Source organism: Octopus bimaculoides, chromosome 26 (assembly GCF_046866305.1).
Source record: "Octopus bimaculoides isolate indiv1 chromosome 26, ASM4686630v1, whole genome shotgun sequence".
NCBI lineage: Eukaryota > Metazoa > Mollusca > Cephalopoda > Octopoda > Octopodidae > Octopus > Octopus bimaculoides.
Window position 1 is genome coordinate 19,887,966 of NC_142953.1, and position 22,500 is coordinate 19,910,465.

General features: G+C 39.6%; 1 protein-coding gene across 2 annotated transcripts in view; it reads left to right on the forward strand.

Moving 5' to 3' along the window:
• Window positions 1-22,500, forward strand: part of LOC106868958 (uncharacterized) — a 117,247-nt gene that overhangs the window by 31,093 nt on the left and 63,654 nt on the right. The window contains exon 1 of one of the 2 annotated variants that reach the window (XM_089342783.1): window positions 3,917-4,823. The exons of the other annotated variant lie outside the window; for it this stretch is intronic. Within the exon in view, the coding sequence (XP_089198909.1) occupies window positions 4,656-4,823 (168 nt within the window). The 5' untranslated portion in view covers window positions 3,917-4,655. Of the gene's footprint in view, window positions 1-3,916; window positions 4,824-22,500 lie in introns of those variants that run through there. 2 annotated transcript variants of the gene reach the window in all.

The window sequence follows — 22,500 nt, forward strand, 5'->3', positions numbered from 1 at the left end:
TGTTGATGATCCATGCAATGCATGCATGTATCATCAACATCATACAAATGCAGACACATACATGCACACATAAATACATACACACACATACATACGCACACATATACACAGACATATGCACACAGACATACACACACACATGGACATACACACGCGAAAATATTCAGCATATGCAATCACTAATCAAGACATTTTTCTCTGTTTCTTTCCCCCACCTCTCTGTTTTTACCTCTCTTTTCTTTCCATGTTTTGTTTCTGTGGAAGAGCATAGGTTTGAAACATCAAAGACTTCTTCCAGTTTTCCTAAGCGTCAAACTAATACAGCTGGTTTGTTGTTTCCTCACAGTGAAACAGTGAAGGTAGCATGTTCTTTGTCTGTCCCCTTAACTTCTAGGAGATTTTAAGTAAAATTATACTAATGTGTTCATCCGTTTTAATTTAATTAAATTCTATGTCTTTGTGCAGCTGAGGATTGCTCTGCATTTAAATTGATGTAATGGTTGCATTGTTCAATTAAATGGAGTTGCATGAAACGATCGTACTGCATTACCTCTGGATATCCTTGTTGCTTATTTTGATATATTACTCTTTACTCTTTTACTTGTTTCAGTCATTTGACTGTGGCCATGCTGGAGCACCGCCTTTAATCAAGCAAATCGACCCCAGGACTTATTCTTTGGAAGCCTAGTACTTACTCTATCGGTAACTTTTGCCGAACCGCTAAGTTACGGTGACATAAACACACCACCATCAGTTGTCAAGCGATGCTGGAGGGACAAACACAAACATATTTATACACATGCATACGATGGGCTTCTTTCAGTTTCCGTCTACCAAATCCACTCACATGGCTTTGGTCAGCCCGAGGCTATTGCAGAAGACACTTGTCCAAGGTGCCATGCAGTGGGAATGAACCCGGAACCATGTGGTTGGTAAGACCCGAGGCTATTGTATTAGACTCTTGTCCAAGGTGCCACACAGTCGGACTGAACCTAGAACCATATGGTTGAGAAGCCAGCTTCTTACCACAAAGCCACACCTGCACCTGTGTGTGTGTGTGATCGTGTTTGCCTTCCAGCACCGCTTGATAGTGTTGGTTTATTTACTTACTCGTTACCTAGCTGTTCGGCAAAAGCTGTCAATAGAATACGTCCCAGATTTTAAAACTAACAAACCCCAGGGTCGATTTCTTCGACTAAACGCATCAAGACAGTGCCCCAGCATTGCCGCAGTGTAATGACAGTAAAAAGTAAAAAATATATTCACATATACAGTGAGAGAGAGATATTAACATGTATTTATATCTATGGCGACACATATACACACACACACATATATATACATACATAAACGTATACACCTACGTATATTTCAGTTGGGCGGGATTTGACGAAAATTAAAAGTTTTAAAGCGGCGGGACAAATTATCTGTCAGTTAACTTCTTCCTGTGGAATAACAACTATTAACTATAGTTGCAAGTTATTCAACGTTATTGCTATTTTCATTGCATCCTACATAAATATTGTGTCGAAATAATTTTATTGTTATATACGCATAAATAACCGAAACAGTTCGCAGATAATAATATTACTGCATTACCATCAGAATATAAAATAAAATGGGGAAAATAAGATATAGAAATAAACCAATTAGACGGACTTATGGATAGATAGATAAATAGATAATATCATTTGTGTATGTGATGAGATTAATGAAGTTGTATGTGTATAATTATTATTATTATTGAGTGAGAGAGCAGTGCATGCCATCAAAGTGACACTGGGGTAAAATATACGAAGCCCAATATACCCATCATGACTACCCGTCTGATAAGGGTACACCAGGCACATGCATCACAACCATATGTACATGACATACTGATCTTGTATCAAGATAAACAGCGCATGACCTCGCAGGTGGGGCCCAGTTAGAATTTTTTTCAGGTCGAGTAGCCCATCTCGCTCAAAAGGTCCCTGAATAAGGGTTGTTTAAGGATGTTGAGCAAAACACCCATGTTTCCAAAGGTGAATTATTCAAACCCCAAAGAACTCCTCTCAACACATGGCTATGATGCTCCCCCACTACTTCTGCTCGTGAACAGAGATGCACTTATCGTCAGCCACCAAGGGACATGCTCAACTGGTTAAGGTCAAACAACTGACAAGCAAATCGGTGGTATTGAGCAGAATATTTGCTGTAGCCCATCTTTTATACCAAGACAAAACAATGTACATGATAACATTTCCAATATTTGTTATAGCTCCATCTTTTACACCAAGACAGAACAATGTACATGATAACACATCCAATCAATTAAGATCAGAAACCATGAGAGCCACTGCCTGGTACTGCATCAGGGCATTTATTATTATTATTATCATTATCATTATTATTATTATTATTATGACTGCTTCATCTTGAGACGATAGCCGTCCCATCAACACACACACACACACACACCAAACCATATATATATATATATATATATATATATATATATATATATATATATATATATATATATATATATATATATGCGCGTGTGTGTGTGTGCGTGCGATAATGGATTTAATGAATAGGGCGATGTGTCGGTGTGCGTATTTATATAGATACATGTCGGTGCATATAAGTGCCTATGTGTATGTGTGTATGGTAAATGTCATACGCGAAACTCTCAGCTCTTGAAATTCTGCCAGTTAAAATAATAAACTACACACACACACACACAGAATTTTACTCTACTGCTCTATAACCTCGAGTATGTTTCTCTTTCAGATTTATCATTTACTGACGATATATATATATATATATATATATATATATATATATATATATATATATATATGTATGTATGTATGTATGTATGTATGTATGTATGTATGTATATATATATATATATATATATATATATATATAGCAGGAGTGACCGTGCGGTAAGTGGCTTGCTTACCAACCACATGGTTCCGGGTTCAGTCCCACTGCGTGGCACCTTGGGCAAGTGTCTTCTACTATAGCCTCGGGCCGACCAAAGCCTTGCGAGTGGATTTGGTAGACGGAAACTGAAAGAAGCCCGTCGTATATATGTATATATATATATGTGTGTGTGTGTGTGTTTATGTGTCTGTGTTTATATATATATGTTGTGTTTACGTCCCCGTAGCTTAGCGGTTCGGCAAAAGAGACCGATAAAATAAGTAGTAGGCTTCCAAAGAATAAGTCCTGGGGTCGATTTGCTCGACTAAAGGCGGTGCTCCAGCATGGCCACAGTCAAATGACTGAAACAAGTAAAAGAGTAAAAGAGTATATATATGCGTGTGTAATAGATGTATTATGTACACACACAACTGAGCTCGTAAGCGCAAAACAAGGTGGAAAAAATAGTACTGGAACCCCAAAGACTGTCCGATGAACGGGAGCGCGAAACTCTGAATAACAGTCTTGGGATAATTTTGCAGCTTCCCAACCACATGGTTCCAGGTTCAGTCCCACTGCGTGGCACCTCGGGCAAGTGTCTTCTATTTACTATAGCCTCGGGCCGACCAAAGTTTCTGAGTAGATTTGCTAGACGGAAACTGAAAGAAGCCCATCGAATGTGTGTGTGTGTATTTGTGTGTCTGTGTTTGACCCCCACCATCGCTTCACACCGATGGTGTATTTACGTCGCGTAACTTAGCGGTTCTGCAAAATTGACCGATATAATAAGTACTAAGCTTACAAAGATGAAGTCCAAGAGTCGACTGGTTCGACTAAAGGCAGTGCTCCAGCATGGCCGCAGTCAAATGACAGAAACAAGTAAAAGAATATATATATATATATATATATATATATATATATATATATATATATATATATATATATATTGGTAGTACTACATTCTAACAAATATATATATACACACATACATACACATACGTGTGTGTGTGTGTGTATAAAATACTGAAACGCAGATATGAAGTATACAGGTACGAGGTGAAGTATATAAATATATAAACATACACACACATATACATACACTGAAATACAGTCATAATCACAGGCACACACACACACACACACACACACACACACACTTAAACATACACATAGACATACATATTTACACCGACACATACACATATGCACTTTATACACACACACAGACACATACTTCACTGAAATACACGCATACAGAGACACGAACATAAACACTTCCACATAACATACACACAAAGACACACTTGCCCGCAGAGGCGTACTTGAACACAGAGATACGCTTACGCATAACATACACACACGGACACACCTATACATACACACACAGACACATGTATACATGCACACTTAAACGCACGCACATAAATATAGACTCACACAGACACACTTAAACGCATACACACAGAGCCATACTAAAACACACACAGATACACATATACATACACAATTAAACTCGCGCACTCAGATACAGACACACACATAACATCCGCACACAGAGACACAGAGGCATACTTACACACACACACACACACACATCAAGCATGGCGAACGAACTATAGAGGAAGAGTAACTGGATTGAAAAGTGGACGTGACCAAGGGGAAGGGATTAATTTAACCCCAATATTTCATTAACGACAAATAATCTATAGTTGTCGTAGTTATTTGGGAGGCATCATAGAGTGATGTCTGCAACCAGTTCCTCACAGATTGTCAGTATTTTGACGGCGAGGGTGACCGACGGACGGTTCCTCTTGGTAAACCATAAACAGAATGGCTTTTGGTTGCCGACATGTCGTCGCCGAAGCAACGAACGGCACCTGGACGAAACCCTGCACAGACTTATGAACAAGGTAAACTTAAACAAATTCACAATAATGTATCTATTTCGTCCATCCTTTCTATCTTTCTATTTGTCTCTCTATCTATGTATCTATCTGTCTCTCTTAACCCTTCTATCTATCTATCTATCTATTTGTCTCTCTCTCTCTACGTACCTATCTGTCTCTCTTAACCTTTCTCTCTCTCTCTCTCTCTATGTGTCTATCTATCTATTTGTCTTTGTGTCTCTTCCCCCTCTCTCTTTCTTGCTATCAATCTATTTGTTTATCACTGTTTCTTTCTTTCTATCTATATATTTATCTATCTATCTTCCTCGCTTTCTATCCTTCCTCTCTCTATCATTCTCTCATGCACTTTCTCTGTGTACATACATACATGGGGCGGTGTTGCCCTTTAGCCCCAGGCCAGCCTGCTTCAGTCGACATCCAAACCTTAATCATCCCAGTTCATGCTCACACACATACACATGTAGGCAATGTGTATCCATGACTACCTTTATTATCCAATGTGTATCCTTCCCTGTTTCATAATAATGGGATATGGCTGCTACTTTTAGCAAACCAAACAACCATATTCAGGCTCTTGTTGATCATTTACCTCAACAAGTTATTATTATTGTTGTCGTTATTGTGCCTATAGTAGAAAGGATTATTATTATTGTTGTTGTTGTTGTTGCTGGTCCAGGTCTGTGCTTATCGAACAGAGAGAAACACTTGATGAAAAAGGCCTTCTAACCACGCCCATCCTTGTTTATTTACCTTTTCTTTTTAAGTATGTTGCGGCTACGGGCGTATATTATCTAATGTGTCCTTCCTGTTTTAATACAGTGAAATGTTATTTAAGTAAGATTTGGCTGCTATTTCTACTAGATCGTGCGACCTATCAATATCTCGAAGTAGTCTGGGAAGATTAGATTATCTCTGTCGATTTATCTATCTATCTATCTATCTATCTATCTATCTATCTGTGCACATTGTGTGTTTGTGTGTGTGTGTGTATAGGCATATAGTAAAATAAACAGTAAAGTCCAAGATTTCGAACAACGACTTAGCGGATGCCCTCTTCGTTAGCTTCTACTAAATCTAGTTACTGTTGTTATCTTTTGGCCCTAGGTCTACTTGAGTTAAGTCAACCTATGATCATTGTCGTTCCAGCCACGATCGTCCCACCCTTTTTTCCTTTCCTTTCCTTTTTCTTTTTCTTTTTTTCTTCTCGTGAATTACCGAGAACTACATTATCTAATTCTTTCGGAAACGGTTGAGCGGAGTTTCGGATAATTCTCAAATCTCGATGCGTTTCCTCCTCCCCTCTTCCAACTTTGTTGCCTCATAACTTTCTAAAAAACTGGATATTTTTTTTAAATAAAATTTTCTACATATACGTTTCAGATGTTGTAGATTGAAAAATAAATATATAAAATTATGGAGTGAGATCAGATAATTCACACAGTTTGAATTCGTCTCCTCATACATTTTTGATGAAGTATGGTAATTATCGACACACCCTCCACCACTTCATTATTTTTTCCACGTTAAATTCCGATGTAATCGTAATCTACTCCATCTGAAGCGTAACTGCTGGTAATTCTATTAAAATCATCCATTTTTTAAAGAAAGTTATGAGGACACAAAGTTGTGCGGTGGACAGAGCAGATTCCTGGAGTTATAGCATTCATTTTAGCGTCTTCTAATTTGAATAAGATTTCTGACTGTTGAAGCGGCTCTGTAGAAAATCCTCAACAGTTATTTAACCCCAGGTCAGCACACTGATTCTAGCTGATCTACAATTAAAAGACGTTCCAGATGTGACCAACTCATTTTCGCCATCAGGAATATCTTTGCGTGCTTTTATTTATTTTTAAACGGTAACCTATGATTTGAGAAAGATTTGACTGCTATTTTTAGCCAGTTGAACAAGGGTGTAATTTTACACATGTGTATGCATTTGTATATATCTATATGTGTATATACATAACTTACGTATGCATGTATATGTACATGTGTGTGAGACTCTCTCTCTCTCTCTCTCTCTCTCTCTATATATATATATATATATATATTGTATGCATACATGTGTGAACGTATGTATGCGTGTATAATTTATATATATATATATATATATATATATATATATAGAGAGAGAGAGAGAGAGAAAGAATAGAGATAATGTTATATACATCTGTTTATTTATTATAAATATATATATGGATTACTAATTCCTTTTTAAACCTTTCTTAATCCATCTTTGTTTTGATATGTGTGTATATATATATGCATGCATGTATGTATGCGTGTGTGTATGTATACATACATATGTATGTATATACATGACATCTGTTTGTTTTTGTTTTGTTTTTTCATGGAGCCATACAGGGAGCCACAAGATGTGAGCTCTCGATCTGCTGGTAAAAGCTGCCAAAACTCCTTCACATTGCACCACCACCACCACCACTACTACGTTCATAAAAGACAGAACAGATAACGTTCATAAAAGATAGAGCAGATAATGTAGTTTTCCATATGTGTAAAAAATGCATGGTCACTCTGTCTGATAAAAAGGTTTGCTAGATCATGCTGACCTGGCATAAGAGGGGAAGCAGGTGCGAAACCATTATAGCTTTTGTTTTGGTTTTATTATTATTAATTTTTTTTTTGCCTTCATACTGATGGCATATATTAGTGTGGCAAACGGGAAATGGTTTGGTTTCTTTTTAATTCTTATGGCGTGCATGAGCATATAAACACGCATACATGTACAAATACGTTAATATATTATACACACACACACACATATTGTAAATGTACTCTTGCACGCATAAACTTTTACACATATATGTATATGTACATACACACTTATGCGAACACATGTACGCATGTACAAAGACACTCACCCATACATACATATACATATATATATATATATAAATCCACAAACACACTTATACACAAATATGTACTCATACAGTAACACAAACATACATACACCACACACATATACTCACACATAATCATACAAACACATGTCGTCTTCACCTTTATTACATAAGAAGCGTGAGTAAAGGAAAGATAACTCCACACTGTGCGATTCCAATCGACGAAACGTTGACTTCAGCAGAATGGAAATAAATAAATAAATAACAAATAAACTTGTATTGAATGTTTTACAGCATTTTTCTCTCCGTAAACACATTTAATGGAATGATGATGCGCCCATTGTTGGAATTTAAGTAAAACATTAAAAAAAGAGTGGAACCTTTAGGATTTATGGGGGGGGGGGGGAGGTGAGAATTTATTTATTTTATTTTATTTATTTATTTTTTATTTTTCATACTCGAACCGTGTGAATACCCGTGATTAGACCAAATTCACAAAAAACAAATTGCTGAAAATTCCCCAAAATAGAAGTTGGGGGGGGGGGGTTATATATGAGGTGCTTAAACCAGAATTCCGCCAATCCAACATCTCGTTTGACATGTTATTCTCTCTCTTTCTCTCTCTCTCTATTTGCAGTTCCGTTGTTTGACCATCTTGCTTGTCACTGGTCAGCTTATTCGACAGTTCTGCTAATATGGACATACACATACATACATACGTACATATCTTTTATCTTTAGCTGTGTTTTAGTCGTTGCACTGTGGCCATGCTGGGGCACCGCTTCGAAAGATTTTTTTGCCGAACAAATCGACCCCAATACATATGATGTTTGTTTTTTTTGTTTTTCTTTAAGTCTGTCACTTTTGTCGAACCTCTAGATAACGGAGGAGAGGGGCGTAAAGAAACAAACACCGGTTGTCAAGCACATGTGTGCGTAGGGATTTTCATCATGTTTTTTTTTATATTCAAATGATGTTGGATAAGTCTTCTCCTCATTTCTTCCCTTGTTGACATCTTTGTTCAATAACCCATCTGTCATCATCTGTCATCATTCGTCCATCTGCACCAACACCCCTTCACACTATTATCATTGATTCCTCTTACACTTGGTTTTTCTTTCAGCTCATCTGAACCACCATTCAGGTACACTAACATTATGCATCCAGCAGATCATGCTTACCTTATTCCTTTCCAACTTTCACACACCCTCTGCATTCAGGGCCCATGCCTCACTACCATGCAGTATCACAATTCATACCAAAGCATCATACAATCTATCCTTACTCTGCAAGAAAATCAGAATAATATAAAGAAAGCTTAGAAAACTATCACCTCTTGTCAGTGGAGCTAATAATTTCCTAAACTTTCTTCATCTTACTCTAATTCTGGCCCCAACACTTTCAGTACACTTGTCCCCACTTCTCATTAGGTTTCCTAGGTAACAAAAGCTATTATCAACTACTTCTGCAGAGCCCTCTAAGTATTAAAAGGAATTTCCTTTACTGGTGCTCTGAGGGCTCACTACCCTTGTATATCTACCACAGGAAAAGACTCTACCTTTTATTTCACATCTTTTCTGCACCTGTGGACCACACAGGGTACATTTTATGGAATTCCTACCAACATCTTGTCTGCATACTGAACATGACCATTTCCTTGTTGGTATCAGTGTCCTGTTTTTTTTTCTACTTATTAAAACCTTAGTCTTCACAAACTTTACTCCAAGGCCTCTTCATTCTAGAGTTCATGTCTGGAATTTCTTTCTTAACTTTACACAGTTACTGTTATTTGAATCTGGTCATCAGCATATGGTCGCTCCCTTCAGTCTCTCATAGTGAGAGCTCCAAGCCTCTTTCTTCTCATCATCCATTAGGGAACGTATATCATTGTCGTTCTCAACACACTTTACTCCTGCTGAACAGATTTCGTTCTTATCAGGACACAGGCAAGAGAGACAAATGTTGGTTGTGCCTGCAACTAAATCCCTTCCTGGTGACTTCAGAATAAGAGATAAAACAGACAGAGAGAAAGAAGGTGTGAAAGCTAAAACATCATTCTGTTAAATTTTGTTCAGAGAGATTCTAGATAATATCTATGATGAGAAGGAGGAGTTAGAGATCTTGGTTCACCTTGTAGCAGTAGCTAGATGGTTGAATGATCTCCCTTAAAAGAAAGATTATAGAGTAATCTCCTTTTACTAAGTTTCTCGAAGCATCTGTGTCATGAGATGTGATTCTTAATTATTCAAGCTTAGCGTTTCTCTTGGAGGTTTCTAGAATGTCTAGCGTTCCATTAATAAAAACAGCTTGCTAACCCTGCTGTTTGCTTCTTAGTCGATTAGACTTAGAGCCATTCACATCATTGCTATGTCCATCAATTTCTCTATGCCCATTAGCAGATATGACTGAAAGCCACCACTTAGCTGTTATTTCTACATTTTCTATCTTTGAACCTTCTTGCATAGATTACTTCATTTATCTAGATTCTACATTTTGATCGTGTATCATCATCGACCAGTAAATACAATATATGGGGTTGGTGCATAATTATTGTGGCTTTTCCAGCAAATTTTATTCAGCACAAACAATAATAACATGTAACAAAAACATCTTTAAATTATTATTCCAGAGCATATTCACCATCTACTTCAATTACTGTTTCCCATTTGTTTGGTAGACGGTCAGACTGTCATTTAAAGATGTTTTTGTTAAATATTGTTCTTGTTTTTGTTGAATAAAATTTGTTGAAAAAAAAAGCCGCAATAATTATGCACTAACCCAATATTTTTATGTAGTAAATATATAGTTCTTGAATTTATTCTTCATTCTTTATATATACTCTTGTAATAATATACACGCAACTTGTACTGACTATATACAACCACAACACACTGCATTACAATTCAGACCTCTTCATACCTCTGATCTTCCCAGCTCAAAACTACTGCAAGTCTTCTCCTTTCAGCTTCTCTCCACAGTATGTACACTTGTCATCTCGCTTCTCTTCAAGCAACATGGTATTTCTCATTGCCGCCTCCCTACTTTCTTCCGTTCTTTCCAGGCCTGTCTTTTAGTTTTTATGACTCTATCCACAGTAGTATTCCACCAACATGTTACTTTTTGCCTAGCTGGTGCCTTGCCCTGGCCCCAAGCCTTGTCAGGAGCTTTCAGCAGATAACCTCACTGTAACTACTAGTTGTTCATCATCATTGTTGTTTAACATCCGCCTTCTATGCTGGCATGGGTTGGACAGCTTGATAGAAGCTGGCCAGGCAGAAGACTGCAGCAGACTTCTGTGTCTGTTTTGGCAGGGTCTTTATGGTTGGATGCCATTCCTAAAATCAACCAGCCCCACAGAATGGACTGGGTGCTTTTTACATGGCACCAGCACAGGCAGGATAAGTTTTGGCATGGTTTTTACAGCTGAATGCCCTTCCAAATGCCAACCACTTTACAGTGTAGAGAGCACTAGCAAGGTCACCAAGTAATTTGCAAGACAAAGATCCTTTGAGAGGGGACGGGGCTTTCAAGGAGGTGATCTTGTGTCTGATGATGAGAGGTTAAGTGTGACAGAGAGACAGGTCTTTTGCTGAAGAGAAGGTACATGGTTACCTGGCCAGAGAGAGAGAGAGAGAGAGACAGATAAAGAAAGAAAGAGAGTTAACAACTATTAATTTCTAACTCCTTCTCCTCCTCAGATATAGATCTCTAAGTCCTCCTTCTCATCATAGATATTATCTAGAACAGGGGTTTTCAAACTTTTTGACTTGCGGACCCCTTTATATTTCAGGCTTTACCTTAGGGACCCCCTTATAAACGCTTATGAAATTTATACATAAATATTTGCTTAGAATAACATATATTTTTACATTTGTTTATTTAACAGTATTTAACAAATAGGTTTATTGTCAATTAGAAGATTTCTATTAAAAGACATATATAGAATCAAATTGCCCATAAAAAGTATTTGCTGTCCACGGACCCCCTGTCTTGTCCTTGCGTACCACAGTTTGAAAACCACTGATCTAGAATCTCTCTGAACAACATTTATTTAACAGAAGTATGTTTTAGCTTCCACACCTTCCTTCTCTCAGGAAGGGACTTAGTTGCAAGTACGACCAACATCTGTCTCTCTCGCCCATTTCCTGATAAGAATAAAATCTGTTTGGCAGGACACTTCATCTGGTTGGTTTCCGGAAATTTATGATTATCATCGTCGTCGTCATCATTTAAGAGCACCACTCGAGCGTGATCGTTGCCAGAGCAGCTGTCTGGCTTCTGTGCCGGTGGCACGTAAATAGCACTATTTGAGCGTGGTTGTTACCAGCGTCGTCGCCTTCCTGGCACGTGAAAAGACATTCGAGCGAGATTATTGCCAGTGCCACTGGACTGGCTCCTGTGCAGGTGGCACATAAAATTTTGAGCATGGCCGTTGCCAGTACCACCTGACTGGCACGTAAAAGCACCCACTACACTCTCGGAGTGGTTGGTGTTAGGAAGGGCATCCAGCTGTAGAAACTCTGCTAAATTAGATTGGAGCCTGGTGTAGCCATTTGGTTCACCAGTCCTCAGTCAAATCGTCCAACCCATGCTAGCATGGAAAAGAGATGTTAAACGATGATGATGATGATGATTTTCCATGCTTCCATGAGTAGGAGAGAGTTTATTGAGACAGAGATTTTTTACATTCGGATGTCCTTCCTGCTGCCAACCTTGATCTATGTTCAAGCAAGGAAATATTTTCCCATGGCCATTTATCTTTTCACAGAATATTGAAAAAGAATGACACTGCTTGCATAACAGTGACACTCATTTACAGCTATCACCCAAACACCAGTGTCTGCTTTGGCATGGCTTCTACTGCTGGATACTCTTTATAGCACCAACCACATTATAGCATGTATTAGGTGATTTTTTTATGTGGCACCAACATAAAAAATAAGAGGAATGACCAGCAAAAGTGGACTCCTATATGCTAGAAATAGATGCCTAATCACCTAACCACGAAGAATATGTTCTCAGAATTGAGAACATATTGCTCTTATTTTTGTATGTAATATAATTTTAATCTTCGGATTTTTTTAAATATGCTAGACCACTGGTTTTAATTGATTAATATCAATTTCTACCCTTATTATTAAATTGTATATATATATATATATATATATATATATATATATATAGTTATTAATATTTCTAAGTCTCTCTAAAGGAGACTACGGCAGCGGTACTGGAAATTAATAGTTATCGCCAAGCCAACATGGCAGTCCCAAAATTAGGACGAAAGCTGCCGTGAATTAGCTCCAAGAAGCCATCGCCTCTAGCTAGCTATGTGACACACGAACCTGTGTCCTTTATAACCTTCGAACAGGGGAGGTCAGCAGTGTCCCCCTGCTGGTTTGGCATCTGCAGACTAGACTAGTTTCAGGGTGTTGCCCCTTGTCAATGCAGAGTAGCCAAGCCTTAGCCAGGCGGCGCTGCTGACTATCTGCTCGAAGGTTATTTATCTAATTTCAGTGGAATCTATCCACTGGTTTTCAGAAATAGAGTTATTAATATTTCTAAGTCTCTCTAAAGGAGACTACGGCAGCGGTACTGGAAATTAATAGTTATCGCCAAGCCAACATGGCAGTTCCAAAATTAGGACGTAATCTCCTTTAGAGAGACTTAGAAATATTAATAACTCTATTTCTGAAAACCAGTGGATAGATTCCACTGAAATTAGATAAATAACCTTCGAGCAGATAGTCAGCAGCGCCGCCTGGCTAAGGCTTGGCTACTCTGCATTGACAAGGGGCAACACCCTGAAACTAGTCTAGTCTGCAGATGCCAAACCAGCAGGGGGACACTGCTGACCTCCCCTGTTCGAAGGTTATAAAGGACACAGGTTCGTGTGTCACATAGCTAGCTAGAGGCGATGGCTTCTTGGAGCTAATTCACGGCAGCTTTCGTCCTAATTTTGGGACTGCCATGTTGGCTTGGCGATAACTATTAATTTCCAGTACCGCTGCCGTAGTCTCCTTTAGAGAGACTTAGAAATATTAATAACTCTATTTCTGAAAACCAGTGGATAGATTCCACTGAAATTAGATAAATAACCTTCGAGCAGATAGTCAGCAGCGCCGCCTGGCTAAGGCTTGGCTACTCTGCATTGACAAGGGGCAACACCCTGAAACTAGTCTAGTCTGCAGATGCCAAACCAGCAGGGGGACACTGCTGACCTCCCCTGTTCGAAGGTTATAAAGGACACAGGTTCGTGTGTCACATAGCTAGCTAGAGGCGATGGCTTCTTGGAGCTAATTCACGGCAGCTTTCGTCCTAATTTTGGGACTGCCATGTTGGCTTGGCGATAACTATTAATTTCCAGTACCGCTGCCGTAGTCTCCTTTAGAGAGACTTAGAAATATTAATAACTCTATTTCTGAAAACCAGTGGATAGATTCCACTGAAATTAGATAAATAACCTTCGAGCAGATAGTCAGCAGCGCCGCCTGGCTAAGGCTTGGCTACTCTGCATTGACAAGGGGCAACACCCTGAAACTAGTCTAGTCTGCAGATGCCAAACCAGCAGGGGGACACTGCTGACCTCCCCTGTTCGAAGGTTATAAAGGACACAGGTTCGTGTGTCACATAGCTAGCTAGAGGCGATGGCTTCTTGGAGCTAATTCACGGCAGCTTTCGTCCTAATTTTGGGACTGCCATGTTGGCTTGGCGATAACTATTATATATATATATATATATATATATATATATATATATATACACACACACACATGCATGGATGTACATAGAGACATGAGCAGACATACATACACACATATGCATACCTTTACACAGACTCACATATACTTGTGCACAGACGCATACACAAACACACGTGCATATGCACACACGTATCCACACACACAAGTGTCTAAACTGACCACTTGAAACGGGATTGGTTTTATTCTGTGGGTGAGTGGCTATATGTGATAACAAGACTTGGTTCTGTAATGGAGGCTGTAGTGGTTATAGTGGCAGTGGTGGTGGTGGAGGCGGCGGTAACAATGAGGATGATAGCAGTGGTGGTGATGGCGGTGGCAATGATGAGGATGATGGCAGTGGGCGGTGATGGCGGTGGCAATGATGAGGATGATGGCAGTGGGCGGTGATGGCGGTGGCAATGATGAGGATGATGGCGGTGGCAGTGGGCGGTGATGGCAGTAGTGGTGGTGGTGGTGGTAATGATGATGATGATGATTGTAACAGTGATGATAGTGGTTTTTGTTCTGTAGTGGAGGTCATTGTGGTAGTGTCACTCTTAGTAGTAGCAGTAACAATTGTAGTAGTGGTGGTGAAGAGGGTGATGTCAGTGATGATGATGGTGGTGTTGCTTCTGTAGTGGAGGTCATCAAGGTAGTGTTGGTGGGCCTGTCTGTGGGTCACCAGTAGTAGTAGTAGTAGTAGTAGTAGTAATAATATTAGTAGTAGTAGGTAGCAGCAGTAGTTGAAGTAGTAGTAATAGTAGTAGTCATAGCAGCAGCAGTAGTAGAAGTAGCAGTAGTAGTAGCAGTAGTAATAATATTAGTAGTAGTAGGTAGTAGCAGTAGTAGTAGTAAGTAGCAGCAGCAGTTGAAGTAGTAGTAATCACAGTAGCAGTAATAGTTGTAATAGTAGTAGTAGTAGTCATAGCAGCAGTAGTAGTAGTAGTGTTGGTGAGTATAGAGAAGAGAGGCGGGGGAGGAGGTGATGGGTGTTAACAGGGGTCAGTTTGTGGTTGTTGCTGTTGCTATTGTTTAGCCTTTGGTCAGTCCTGGTTCAGCAGATCTATTTTTCTTTTACCCTTTAATCTCTCTCATTCACTGGACTGCAGCCATGCTGGAGCACCACCTTGAAGGATTTGGTCCAATCAATCCACCCCCGTACTTACGATGCCCCGCCCCTTTTTTTATGTTTAAAGTCTTCTAACTTTATTCCATCAGTTTCTATTGCCGAACTGCTAAGTTATGGTGGGGGTGTTATGGTGTTGGCGGTGGAGGATAAGAAATATAACTCTATAATGTTGTTGGTGTTGCACGTTGCCGAGGTCAGTGGTTTGTTTCTGTTGAAGTGGGTGATGTAATGGTTGAGGGACAATGACAGCAGCAACAATCCGTTCATGGTTGAGTGGCTTTAATACCTTTTCTCGGTTTACTTGTTTCAGTCCTTTGACTGTGGCCATGCCGGAGCACCACCTTGAAGGGTTTTAGTTGAACAAATCAACCCCAGGACTTAATTTTTTACGCCTGGTACTTATTCTATCGGTCTCTGTTGCCGAACCACTAAGTTACATGGCCATAAACACACCAACATTGCTTATCAAGTGATGGAGGTGGGGACAAACACAAATGCAAAGTCACACACATGAATATTTTTGCCATAAGATAGACTTGTCTCTCTTAGCTACATCTCATCGACAAGAGTCAATAAACTCAAAATATCGATGCCTGAGATTCCCAAGAGAGGGCGATACTGAACAAACTTAGTGTTGTCACACCTTTTTACCATAAGAGAGATTTTTCTCCATGGTAACTGCAGTGTATTTGCATTTAGCAGTTGAAATATATGACAAACATATTTCAACTAATCATATATATATATATATATATATATACATACATGTACACATATATATATATATATATGTATATATATATATATATATATATATATATATATATATATATTGGCTCCCGTGCCGGTTGCATATAAAAAACACCATTTGAGTGTGATCGTTGCCAGTACTGGCCCTCATGCTGGTGGCACATAAAAGCACCCACTACACTCTCTGAGTGGTTGGCGCTAGGAAGGACATCCAGCTGTAGAAATTTTGCCAGATCACATTGGTGCCTGGTGCAGCCCACTGGCTTGCCAGTCCTCAGTCAAACTGTCCAGCTCATGCAGCATGGAAAGCGGACGTTAAACAACGATGATGATGATATATATATGACAAACTTTTTTCAGTTTACCTCTACCAAATCCACTCACAAGGCTTAGGTTGGCCTGAGGCTGTAGTAGAAGACACTTGCCTAAGGCGACATGTGGTGAGACTAAACCTAGGACCTTGCAGTTGGGAAGCAGGCTTCTTACTACACAGCCATACTTGCGCATTTTCTTTTTATTCTTCTTGACCCTTAGGACTCATAAGGCCAATTACTCCGTTTCCATGTCATATAGTAGGGTGGAGCATTTTTTTCACGATTTTCAATTTTGTGATGGGAGTAGTGCAGAAAAGTTGTGAATGAACATCAAAATCTTAAAACTCTGTGACAATATCTTCTGTCTTCACAAATGCATCGATAAATGGAAGATGTGGAAATAAAACATTCGTCCTAAACCAGGACTGCCATGTTATGTTGGCAAACAATCTTTACTACAAAGTACTGTTGCTGAATATCTCATGTTATGAGATTTAAGAAATAGTAATTTTCTCATTTATAAATTAGTGACTAGTTGTCCACTTTAAAAACTATATATTTCAAACAGGAATTTGGCAGCGCCACCTCTAGCTGAACAGTTATTTCTGTGCTGATGAAGAGAAATAACCTAGAAATCATGATACACAGATATTGTTTTGAGCTGAGTGGGGGTGCTACATTCCCTTGTTCGAAAATATAAGGACACAGATCATGTCGTATAGCCAGCTGGAAATGATGTCTCCTGGGGCTAAATTACAGCAACGCTCATCCTAAACTAGGACTGCTATGTTATGTTGGCAAACAATCTTTACTACAAAGTACTGTTGCTGAATATCTCATGTTGTGAGATTTAAAAAATAGTAATTTTCTCTTCTTTTTTATTAGCAGTAAAATATGATTTTTATTGCTTCTTATCTGGGTACCTTTTAAATGACAGTGATGTAGTTTACTCTAGAATACGACTTTAAAGTCACTGTCATTAATAAAAACCATCAACAACAAGAAATATAGATGGCCACATTGCACAACTGAAGGAGCACAGATGGACAATCGGGGTGACGGAATGGACACCAAGATAATGGACAAGATCAAGAGGCTGACCAAAGATAAAATGGGGAAATCATGATCCTCATCATCATCTTCATTTAACATCCGTCTTCCATGCTGGCATGGGTTGGATGGTTTGATAGGGGCTGGCTAGGCAGAAGACTTCACTAGTCTTCACTGTTTGTTTTGGCAGGGGTTTTATAGCTGAATGCCCTTCCTAACACCAACCACTTTACAGAGTGGACTGAATGCTTTTTTAAAAATTCTTTTATCTGTTTTGGTCATTTGACTGTGGCCATGCTGGAGCACCACCTTTAGTCGAACAAATTGGCCCCAGGACTTATTTTTGTAAGCCTAATACTTCTTCTATCGCTCTCTTTTGCCAAACCGCTAAGTTATGGGGATGTAAACACACCAACATCAGTTGTCGAGTAATGTTGGGGGTACAAACACACGCACATACATATATATATATATATATATATACAATGAGCTTCTTTCAGTTTCCGTCTTCCAAATCCACTCACAAGGTCGGCCTGAGGCTATAGTAGAAGATACTTGCCCAAGGTACCACGCAGTGGGACTGAACCCAGAAACATGTGGTTGGTAAACAAACTACTTACCACACAGCCATTCCTTCGCCTGTTTACATTACCACATTACGAAAGCCACTTACTTACAAGTAATGCTGTTGTTGTCATTCCTCCTATCGACAAATCATCCACACATTTCACGCCTTCAAAGACTGGAAGAGCATCTGGCCTGTGAAATAAACAATACCTCCCTTCACACTTAACCCATTCTAGGATGCAAACAAAGGAACGGACAAACAAACTTCTGTCAACTTACAATAAACTAGGTTATTTATAAGCGAGTATTTGGGCCATAGCTGTACAGTATTGAAGAGTCAGAAGTTGAAACTGGTAATATCCTGCTTATCTGACATCCTGTTTAAATCAGGCCACCTGTTGCTATCATTGAATCATCAACTTCAACTAGGCTGTGGGTGTGGTTGTGTGATTAACCCTCTCGTTACCAACCTGGCTGAAACCAACTCTGGCTCTGTAGTACAAGTGTCTTTTCAAAAGTTCTGAATAAAAATCTTCCACCAAACCTTAGTCACAATTAATGTTCCTAACACTAGCTTAATGATAACTAAGTTATTTTACTAAATTCTTTGTTATATTTAAAATTAATTGAAAGAAACACAGAGCATCTCAACAGAAATAGGGTCACAAAAGGGTTAAAATATATAATAAAGAAACAATTCTTACCCTTTTGATACCAACCCAGCTGAAACCTGCCCCTGGCTCTGAGTACAAATGTCTTGTTTTCATAAGTTTTGAATTAAAATCTTCCACCAAACTTCAGTCACAATTTATGTTCCTAACACTATCTTAATGATAATTAAGTTAATTTACTAAATTCTTTGTTATGTTTAAAGTAATTGAAAGAAACACAGAGCATCTCAACAGAAATAGGGTAACAAGAGGGTTAACATATACAATAGAGAAACAATTCTTAACCCTTTCATTACCAACCTAGCTGAAACCACGTCTGGCTCTGTAGTACAAATGTCTTGTTTTCATAAGTTTTGAATTAAAATCTTCCACCAAACCTTAGTCACAATTAATGTTCCTATTAATGATAATTAAGTTATTTTACTAAATTCTTTGTTATATTTAAAGTAATTGAAAGAAAAACAGAGCATCTCAACAGAAATAGGGTAACAAAAGGGTTAAAATATACAATAGAGAAACAATTCATAACCCTTTCAATACCAACCCGGCTGAAACCACTTCTGGTATCAAAAGGGTTAAGAAGTTTACTTTGTAATCATGTGATTTCAGGTTCAGTTGCATTGTACAACACCTATAGCCTTGGATTGACCAATACCCTGTGAGTGGATTTGGTAAATGGACCATATCTGTGTGTATGCATGTGTTTGTATATATATATATATATATATATATATATAAGAAAAGATTTGCCAATGTTCTGCGCCGTGAGGACCAAAGACTCGAGGTATTTCGTGTTGCAAGACAGTGTAGGAGAGAGAATAGTGATGTTGTAGGAGAGAAATGTGTTCGCATGGATGATGGTACGCTTGCACTAAATGAGGATGCAAAGAAAGTGGTCTGGAGATGCCACTACGATAGATTGCTTAATAAAGAGAATGAATGGGAGGAAGAGAGCCTGCCGTATGTCGACCCAATAGAGGGACCAGCTATCCGAGTTGATAGTACCAGGGTAGATAAAGCAATTAAGAGTATGAAGACCGGGAAAGCCCCCGGCCCATCAGGAATCACTGCAGAGATGCTCAAAATATCTGGCAGTGTTGGCTATAGCCTAGTCACCCATATTACGAGCCAGGTGATACACGAAGGAGTCATACCCAATGACTGGTGTAGCAGCATCATAGTCAACTGCTACAAAGGTAAAGGTGACGCTTTAGATACAAATAATTACAGAGGCATCAAGCTGTTAGATCAGGTTATGAAAGTTACAGAGAGGGTCATAGCCCAACTAATTAGGGAGCGAATCAATTTAGATGAGATGCAGTTTGGGTTCGTGCCAGGTAAAAGCACTACTGATGCCTTATTTCTAGTGAGACAGCTGCAGGAGAAATACCTAGCTAAGGATAAACCTCTGTACCTGGCTTTCGTTGACATGGAGAAAGCTTTTGACAGGGTCCCCCGATCCCTTATCTGGTGGTCAATGAGGAAACTTGGGATAGAAGAATGGTTAGTGAGAGCTGTGCAAGCCATGTACAGAGATGCTGCCAGTAAGGTGAGAGTTGGAAATGAGTACGGCAATGAATTCCGGGTAGAGGTAGGGGTCCACCAAGGTTCCGTTCTCAGCCCCCTCTTATTTATCATAGTCCTCCAGGCAATCACAGAGGAGTTCAAGACAGGTTGCCCCTGGGAGCTCCTCTATGCTGATGACCTTGCCCTAATTGCGGAGTCACTATCAGAACTAGAGGAGAAGTTTCAGGTGTGGAAGCAAGGTCTAGAATTGAAGGGCCTTAGAGTCAACCTAGCTAAAACCAAAATCCTAATAAGTAGGAAGGTAGATAAAACACAAACCCCTTCAGGTAGATGGCCCTGCTCAGTATGTAGAAAAGGAGTAGGTAGTAACTCTATAAGATGTACCCGGTGCAAGCTATGGACACATAAGAGGTGCAGCAACATCAAAGGCAGGTTAACTAGCAAGTTAGTTTTTGTTTGTGGCAGATGATCAGGTGCAATAAAGACTGTAAACAAACAAGAAACAACTTCTATCTCATTCCAGGGTGAAAAACTAGAGGTAGTCGATAGCTTCCGCTATCTGGGCGACCAAGTTAGTAGTGGGGGTAGGTGCGCTGAAAGTGTAGCTGCTAGAATAAGAATAGCCTGGGCAAAGTTTAGAGAGCTCTTACCCCTGCTGGCGACAAAGGGACTCTCACTCAGAGTAAAAGGCAGACTGTATGACGCATGCGTACGAACAGCCATGCTACATGGCAGTGAAACATGGGCTGTAACTGCTGAGGACATACGTAAGCTCGCAAGGAATGAAGCCAGTATGCTCCTTTGGATGTGTAATGTCAATGTGAATACCCGTCAGAGTGTAAGTATCTTGAGAGAAAAGCTGAACATTAGAAGCATCAGTTGTGGTGTGCAAGAGAGACGATTGCGCTGGTATGGACATGTGGTGAGAATGGATGAGGATAGCTGCGTGAAAAAGTGCCACACCCTAACAGTTGAGGGAACCCGTGGAAGAGGTTGGCCCAGGAAGACCTGGGCTGAGGTGGTGAGGCAAGACCTTCGTACATTGGGCCTCACTGAGGCGATGACTACTGACCGAGACCTTTGGAAATGTGCTGTGCGTGAGAAGATCCGTCAAGCCAAGTAAGATCGTTGCCAGTGCCCCTGGACTGGCTCTTGTGCGGGTGGCACATGAGATGCACCATTTTGAGCGTGGCCATTGCCAGTACCGCCAGACTGGCTCCCGTAGGATTTTCGAGCGAGATCGTTGCCAGTGCCCCTGGACTGGCTTGTGCGGGTGGCACATAAAAGACACCATTTCGAGCGTGGCCGTTTTCGTGCGGGTGACACGTAAAAGCACCCACTACACTCTCTGAGTGGTTGGCGTTAGGAAGGGCATCCAGCTGTAGAAACTCTGCCAAATTAGATTGGAGCCTGGTGTTGCCCTCTGGTTTCACCAGTCCTCAGTCAAATCGTCCAACCCATGCTAGCATGGAAAGCGGATGTTAAACGATGATGATGATGATGATGATGGGAGAATGTACGAAAAAAAACAACAACAGACGAGGACAGGTGGTGTAAACAACAAAAGGATGTATTAGTATGACGCTCGGGAATACAGTAAGTCTTTAACGTTATATATATATATATATATATATATATATATATATATATATAACGTATCGTAGATCAAGATGGAAAAGATAACTTCCCTTGGCAAATACAGACAGGGCACAGATGTGTGTCGATAGCCAGCTGGAGGAGATGTCCTCCTGGGGCTAAAAGCAACAGTAACATCCACCCCTCGGGGTCAGCCACATTTAAGTGGCAAATATACTTCACTTTATCGTGCAGTTACTGTTAATACCTCGTTCAGAGATTTAACATTGCTTGTTTTCACTTTTTCGATATCAGTGAATAATTTCACTGGAGAAAGTTACATATATTTGCCAAGGGATGTCTTTTGCATCGAATGTCGGCGATTGTCGTACGCTGAAGAAGGGAAATAACCCTGAAACTCTGGTACGTACGTATCGTAGATCAAGATGGGAAAGATAACTTCCCTTGGCAAATACAGACAGGGCACAGA